Raw genomic sequence first — 8,295 nt, 5'->3', positions numbered from 1 at the left:
TTTTATCTACCTTTCTCGTTGGTGTTGGTTTTTTTTCGATGTTATTTCCGACGAGTCGTTCTTGTGAATGTTTGAAAAACAATGGTACCAGCGGCGGGGAACTCATCCACTACGAAAAATCGACATTTGAGTCCCAACGGTTCCATAGCACGCGCCACCTTCGTCCAGACTTCACGGCTGTTACTCATCGTGGAAATCGAAACCATCGCCGACTTGAAAACCTAAACGGCTTTCTTCAAGGTCTCAACAATGTCAAATTCTTCATCGTAAACGGAGTCGACACACTCGAAGCTAGCATAGTTGTAACCATCTTCAATCACCCTAAAACCAGGTTAAATTGGTTTCAGATAGAGAGTGTATATTTTTTGGGTTGGGTCGAATTGGCCGAAAACTCAACCCAACCTAACTCATGCTGATCTCTAGATAAAATTTTTTTTGACAATTTCTAAATATAATTATAATCCTATCTAGAGCCTGGAGAGGAGAGACTCTAGAGGAAGAAAGGAGAATGTTCCTAATAAATCTAAATTCCATGACTTAAAAAGATACGAAAAAATAAAGACGAATAACTTCACCGATCAAATATACTTGTAACATATGATTATATATGTCAAAAATTATATAAGTAAATGGAGTGAAGTGATGAAGATGAAAATGGGAGGGGGTGGTGATAGATATGAAATGAGATGATAACAAAAGAGAAGTATATTAAATGGGAATGGGATCCCACGCCGGCCCCTTCCTAATAATAACCCTTTTAGGACCCACCAATAAAGGCATCCCCAAGTGTATATGTATTTTTATTTTATATGAAAGCAACCTTTTCAAAATAGTTAGTTGAATGTTCTGAGTAAAAGGTTGTTAGAAAATCATATCTTCTTAATAAATGCACGTATTATATATTATATGGAAAAATATATAAATTGGTGATATGATTTAATCAGAGCTAGATATCAAATTTTATATTATATATATTAATTTTTAGAGAATTATATTAAAAATTTAATAATAATTTTTTTAAAATTTTAAAAATATAAAATTAAATCATTAATAAAAATATAATAATATTTAAATTATATAAAGATTTAAAAACTTCAAATACAATATCATCTCAATATATGTATATAAAAACTATTAATAATAGAAAATAAATATGTATATATTTGTGTAGGAGAAATTAATATTAACAAAGATAAACAACATGGTAAATATATTAGATTGTTCAAAAATCCATATTGATACTATCATATTAATATATTTAACGGTTGAATTTTTAACATAATAATTATAAAAGAATTTATAAAAATATATAAAAGAGTGGTCAGCATTCTACTTTTTTTGCTGCCTGATTTTAGGCTTTTTGTTGGAGAGGATTAAAGGCTGGCGTTAGGTGATTAGTGTGCTTAAACCTCAAGCCATTTTTTTAGAATTAGAGTGTTCTCTACTCTAATGTAAGGGTCCCCTAACCCTATCTACTTAGGGTGCCCTATTCAAACTAACATTTAGCTCATTAAATTAACATAATGCATACGTAATTATTCGAATTCGAGACTTTTAAGGAGAATAATATTCTCTTTAACATTAAGATCATTTAATATATTAAAAATATGACTTTTTAATGACTAAAATAAAGTGTTATCTCTCAGAGGACTTTATCTTTTTTTTAATTTAAAGAAAAATCTCTGTTCATTCCCGATGAGTTTCGTAGATTTTCTTAAAAGTAGAAGGAATTCACCGTGTAGTTCGAACGAACTACAATATTTCCTTTTCTTTGTCCCGCAGTGAAGATGAACTTTAGATTTTAGAAATAAACAATGACGAATGCAATTAATATTCCCACAAATGAAAATGCCATATAAGGAGAATTCTTCATTAATCATTCCGTGGATGTTTTGTCTAATAATGGTCTAAGTAGCGGTGAAGAAAACCCTAGAAAATATCCCAACTTTTAGCAATCAAAATTAGGTCAAACACCATCAATTTTGTCTCTCATACAAGCTTTTTTCTTTCTTTTAATGAATAGTCTCAATTACCAAAGGAATATTGTTCTTGCTCTCCCCTTTGCAAAAGGGCAATCATATCCTTTGATTTGTGGGTGTTGATACCTCTTAATCAATCTTTTTGGGGATATAGGACATCTTTTTGGACCCCAATTTAATTCATAAATAATTATATATACTGGTTTCAATAATGTAATATTTATATATTGTGGTGAAGTGCCTTTAAAAGCAGGTGGTTGGCCTTTTTGCTCCAACTTGGGATAATTGATAAAAGAGAAAATAACTACACTGATCAAAAATCTCAGATAATATACGATTTTAATTAACTTTTTTTGGATTTACGAAAATGACCAACAAAATAGCAATGCGATCTATAATTCGCATTGCGATCTCCACTATCGCAAATTCGCATTGCATTTTGCGTTGCAATAGTTAAAAATCGCGTTGCGATTTTCCATTTCGCGTTGCGATAGTCTACAGTTATCGTTGCGATTTTCCAAATTCGTTGCGAAAATTCGTTGTGATAGTTAAAAAAAAAGATTTTGTTTCTTAAGAATTTTCTCTAAAAAGATAGTATCTGCGCGGACGTGTCGAAGACACGTACGACCACGACCCCGAGACGAGACGAGACGGCGGCGGCGGCGGCGCGCGAGAGTCCCCTTGTTCTCTATCACTCAACAAGAAAGTGGGAAAGCCAAGCCTTAAATACAATTTCCAATAGTATTTCCAATACTATGTGGGATTTGAGCATTACCAACACTTGTTCTCAATACTATGTGAGATTGAGCCTTAAATAGTGATATTATTTTTGAATGTTTTGCTTAAAATTGCAATAATCGCGATTGATTGTAGATTGACTTTTAATTATGACATATTTAATTGTATAATACTAATGCAATTAGTTGCTGATTCAGTTATTTTAAGGTGCGTGATTGTTAATTGTTTTCTGAATAATCACATTGTATTGGAAATAAGTGTTGGTAATGCTCAATCTCACATAGTATTGGAAACACTATTGGGAATGGTATTTAAGGCTTGGCTTTTCCACTTCCTTGTTGAGTGATAGAGAACAAGGGGGACTCTCGCGCGCCGCCGCCGCCGCCGTCTGTCTCGTCTCGGGTCGTGGTCGTGGTCGTGGTCGTACGTGTCTTCGACACGTCCGCGCGGATACTATCTTTTTAGAGAAAATTCTTAAGAAACAAAATCTTTTTTTTAACTATCACAACGGATTTTCGCAACGAATTTGGAAAATCGCAACGACAACTGTAGACTATCGCAACGCGATTTTCAACTATCGCAACGCGATTTTCAACTATCACAACGCGAAATGGAAAAGCGCAACGCGATTTTCAACTATCGCAACGCGAAATGGAAAATCGTAACGCGATTTTCAACTATCGCAATGCGAAATGCAACACGAATTTGGGATAGTGGAGATCGCAATGAGAATTAGAGATCGCATTGCGATTTTGTTGGTCATTTTCGCAAATCCAAAAAAAGTTGGTCAAAATCGTATATTATCTAGGATTTTGGTCACTGAGGTTATTTTAATGAAAACTAAAAATATTAGGAAAGAGGGGGTATAATGGAATTCTCATAACATGATGGGGTGAAAATGTAAATATCCAAAAGATTGCTTGCAAGCTAAAGCTTGGGATGGGAGAAGGCAGAAAAGATGTCTTTTTTATTTGTATTTTATGCTTTTTGACGACATAGAGAAAAGCAAAACAAAAGAAAAGGATATCCGAAGATTACAACTCCTTTCTTACCTGCTTTGTTCATTTTTTCCTAATGAGATGCATTGTTTTTTTATTAATACGAGATCTTTATAAGATAAATATGTTTGAATTTCTTAATTAATTGACAATAAATATACATATTTTATATATGTAATTACTCAGAATCTTAAATCTTTAGAAAAATAATATTACTTATTACCACTAAGATGGCGAGCCATTGTTAAGATAAGATGGGAGGATGTTAAAAGGATGACCCACCAAAAAAGCCCCATTGGTTTGGACAACAGAAATCTATGGTTTGAAGATCAGCAGTTTGACAAAAAATGGCCAAAGAAGTTAAGCAACGAGATACATCTACAACTGGGACTCTGTCTTTGTCTCTCTCAATTAACCCCACACCTCTCTCTCCTCTCTTTCTTAGTGTTTCATGTTTATTTTTCTCTCTCCCGAGTTCACTCAGTGTCTCTGTCGATGGACAAGCAGCAGCAGAATCATTATCGTCATCAGCTGTCTTTGGTAAAAAATTCCAGGCAGCGTTGCAATGAATGGTACATGTTTCATTCTAGCATTGTTACTAGTTCATGGTTTGTTTGATGTGTGTTTTTTCAAAGCTTTGATCTTTTTTTAAATGGATAGTCACCTTGTTTAAACAACTGTTTCTCTTTCATATTGTAGTTTGCTTCAAGTTTCAGTCTCTTCTTTTCTCAATGAACATGCTCTTTTGTTGCTTTTTATGTTACATGGTTTTTCTCTCACGTATCTTGTCTGGTTGATGCTTTGAAATAAGTAAGTTTTCACTTAGAATATTTGCTCTGCTCGTTTTTTATGTAAAGAATTACTATGCTTCCAGCTATTTCATGATCATTCCTTTCTTTGGGGACTATGATTTTGTCTTTGTTTGTGTTTCAGTCCCTCAGTTACCATGACTTGGACGTTGATATTTTCTTTTACCATTGAAATGTGAAAAGTTACATGGGGATATTCATAGATGATCTCTTCCTTTTTTTCTTCCCTGCATATTCAAAGTGCTGCTTCTTTTGTTGTAGGATTTTCCGGGATGTTAAAAGTGATATCACAATAGAAGTAAATGGAGGGAGTTTTTCTCTACACAAGGTAATTTGGTGCTTTACTTCTCAAAATTTATTCAATGTATTTTATTTTGATTTAAATTGAATTTTATAGTTAGCTATTTACTTTAAATTTTCCAGCAGTGTAACTAAAGCATTAGGGAAAAATGTTCTTAGCCTTCTACTGATCTGAAAATTGTTTTTCTCACTTATTTTCCTGTTTCTGAATGACGATCTTTTGTCTAAATACTGTGCCATGAATTGCTTGGCCTGATATGTTCTTCAATATGTTAAACATTAGGCTAAGGTTGCCATTGAAGTGAAATGGCATGTTTTTTCATGTGCAGATTCGCGCTGATAATTGTGGTTGTTATCTGCAGTTTCCTCTTGTCTCTCGGAGTGGACGGATCAGGAAGTTAGTTGCGGAACATAAGGAATCTGATTTCTCGAGGGTGGAGCTTCTGAATTTACCTGGTGGTGCTGAGACATTCGAGTTGGCAGCTAAGTTCTGTTATGGAATTAACTTTGCAATTACATCTTCAAATGTGGCTCAGCTCTGTTGTGTCTCCGAGTACCTTGAAATGACCGAGGAGTTTTCGAATGATAATCTCAGCTCGCGAGCCGAAGAGTATCTCGAGAGTATCGTTTGCAAGAACCTGGAGATGTGTGTTGAAGTGTTACAACAATGTGAACTCCTACTCCCTCTTGCGGATGAGCTGAGAATAGTTAGCCGTTGCATTGATGCCATAGCTTCAAAGGCTTGCGCAGAGCAAATAGCATCGAGCTTCTCGCGCTTAGAATACAGTAGTTCAGGGAGACTTCATATGAACAGGAAGGCCAAATGTGAGGAAGACTGGTGGATAGAAGATCTTTCTGTTATTAGGATTGATTTGTATCAAAGAGTCATGACAGCCATGAAATGTCACGGTGTCCGTCCGGAGAGTATCGGTGCATCGCTCATAAACTATGCACAGAAGGAGCTGACCAAGAAATCCAGTTTGTGGAATCCATCCGGACAGACAAAAGTTGATTTCCTTTCGACCGAGCACGAATGTCTGGTGGTTGAGACGATCATTAGCCTTTTACCTGTCGAGAAACTTGCTGTTCCTATTAGTTTCCTTTTCAGACTTCTTAGAAGTGCAGTGATGCTTGATTGTAGTATTGCTTGTAGGCTTGATCTAGAGCGGAGGATTGGTTCCCAGTTGGATATTGCAACTCTTGATGACCTTCTGATCCCGTCTTTTCGGCATGCGAATGACACCTTATTCGATGTTGATACAGTACAAAGAATACTGGTAAATTTTTCTCAGCAAGATGATAGTGAAGATGATATGGATGATGCATCTGTTTTCAAATCGGATAGTCATCATTCACCGTCTCAAAGTGCATTATTTAAAGTTTCGAAGCTAGTGGATAATTATCTTGCAGAAATTGCTCCTGATGCAAACCTCAAGCTTGCCAAGCTCATGGCCATTGCAGGGACTTTACCTACACACGCCCGTACGATCCACGATGGGCTATATCGAGCCATTGATATTTACCTGAAGGTATGTATGCTAATATCTTCATGTTTTTAACGCCTGATTCGTTTTCCATTTGCACCAAACTTCTTGATAAAGTTTCTAATGAATGATTTTTTCAGGCTCATCAAGGTTTACCAGATGCAGACAAGAAGAAGCTCAGCAAACTGATTGATTTCCAAAAGCTTTCACAAGAAGCCGGTGCACATGCTGCACAAAACGAACGACTTCCCCTCCAATCTATAGTCCAAGTTCTTTATTTCGAGCAATTAAGGCTGCGAAACGCTTTGAGCTGCTCTTATGCCGACGATGACCACAAGCCAGTGCATCACCAATCCTGGCGGATCAGCAGTGGTGCACTCGGTGCAGCAATGTCTCCGAAAGACAACTATGCATCTTTAAGGCGAGAAAACCGGGAACTAAAACTCGAACTTGCTCGGATGCGGATGAGATTAAATGATCTAGATAAAGAACATGTTTGTATGAAGAGAGATATGTCGAAGTCTAGTTCTCGTAAGTTTATGAGTTCCTTCTCAAAGAAAATTGGTAAACTGAGCTTCTTTGGACATAGCTCTTCGAGAGGATCAAGTTCACCCTCGAGGCAATCCTACAGAACGGATTCGAAGGTGATTGAGAGGACATGTGCAAGCACCGATTAGGCAATTTAAAATGGCATGCCTGTATCTGTTAAGGCCATGATTTTGGTAACCTTTTATGTCAATGTTTTTTTCACTTTTCTCTTCTTTTGGCCACATTGTATATGAGTTGTGATGTTTGAGTTACCTCTATGAGTTTTCAGCAGCTTTTTTATTTTTTGTGTAATGAGTCCTCAAGTTCCTAAGGATATATTGAATAAACACACAGTATCATAATCAAGGGTAAAGCAAGCTACATTGAACAAAATTTTATAAGATTTTTGGGGTTTTACTTTTATTATTCTTGGAGAAACCCATTGATCTACAAAGTTCAATAAGTAAAAAGACCTGGAAATTCTGCTCTAGACAATGCAACTTTTCTTCTCCTTTCCTCATAATTAGTAGACAAGGAAAAGGAAACTTTCAGATGAAGCAACTTTCTATCACTGTCATGTTTCCTTGAGCAAGGTTTCAAAATCGTAGCAATCTGTTTCTCACAGTCATTCCCTGAAGCTTGAAACAAGTTCTGCTTTTTACCCACAGATTCAGTTTCAGATGTATAACCTGTTACTGAAATCTCTTTAAACTCTTTGTAACTGTTCCAGAACTTGACCATCGTATCAGCAAGGGATTCAAACTGTGTAGACCGACTGAATCTGTCACCGGAAGCTTGCTCCTGGAGACTTCCGTCTTCACAACTAGCTTGAAATTGTTTCCAGTCTGATTGGCAATGGTCTTGGTGCATTGGTGTTGTCCCAGCAGACGACTTACTCGGCGAGTCCAATTCGAGCAGTTGCCAGTGAACGTAACTTATGGGTGGTTTCTTTTGCTCCAAGGAAGCTTGGATGTTGTATCCTGTCTGTTTTATTAGTTTATAGATTGTAAGGTTAGGAACAATGTAAAAGACTCTCCCTAGTTTCAACACAGACTCAGGTCTAACAACGATCCATGGATACTCGAACACATCCGGTCGAGTAACACAGTGTCTGGGGTTCCTCTTCAACACCTCTGAAGCGATAATAGGGTCAGTGTGAGTCTCTACATGTCGTCCCGGATGGACCAATTTCAGTACACCTTTTTTTGCTTCTATGGCCCTCATGTTTTTCTCTTCATCAACTACAAAAACTCGAAAACAAAAATGGCAAGGGAGAGGGAATACACTGCACGCCCTTGTTTGTTCTTACTTCTTATACTGTCATATGGCGACTAGAATCTAAATGGCGATGAAAACAATGAAGGTACTTAGGAGAGGAGAAATCTAGTTACTAAGAATTTGACATGGTGTTTGTTTGTTTGTACACCATGATCTATAAACGGATAAAGATGCGTGAACA

The 8,295-nt window shown here is 36.4% G+C and overlaps 1 protein-coding gene across 1 annotated transcript; it reads left to right on the top strand.

The window, feature by feature from the left end:
• Positions 1 to 4,010: 4,010 nt before the first annotated feature.
• On the top strand, positions 4,011 to 7,148 carry LOC120143493 (BTB/POZ domain-containing protein At5g48800-like). The gene is made up of 4 exons (XM_039157800.1): positions 4,011 to 4,287; positions 4,786 to 4,852; positions 5,187 to 6,353; positions 6,449 to 7,148. The coding sequence occupies exons 1-4, from the start codon at positions 4,211 to 4,213 to the stop codon at positions 6,983 to 6,985; spliced, it is 1,848 nt and encodes a 615-aa protein (XP_039013731.1). The 5' UTR covers positions 4,011 to 4,210; the 3' UTR covers positions 6,986 to 7,148.
• Positions 7,149 to 8,295: the final 1,147 nt, after the last annotated feature.

This window comes from Hibiscus syriacus, unplaced genomic scaffold (assembly GCF_006381635.1).
Source record: "Hibiscus syriacus cultivar Baekdansim isolate YM2019G1 unplaced genomic scaffold, ASM638163v2 tig00110858_pilon, whole genome shotgun sequence".
NCBI classification, from domain to species: domain Eukaryota; kingdom Viridiplantae; phylum Streptophyta; class Magnoliopsida; order Malvales; family Malvaceae; genus Hibiscus; species Hibiscus syriacus.
This window is presented reverse-complemented; position numbering and strand designations above follow the sequence as displayed.

Excerpts from the sequence above, each read along its gene's own strand:
- LOC120143493 (XM_039157800.1), top strand. The coding sequence starts at position 4,211 with ATGGACAAGCAGCAGCAGAATCATTATCGTCATCAGCTGTCTTTGGTA. Across the intron at positions 4,288-4,785 it reads AGGCAGCGTTGCAATGAATG|GATTTTCCGGGATGTTAAAA; the intron begins GTACATGTTTCA and ends CTTTTGTTGTAG. Across the intron at positions 6,354-6,448 it reads CCATTGATATTTACCTGAAG|GCTCATCAAGGTTTACCAGA; the intron begins GTATGTATGCTA and ends TGATTTTTTCAG.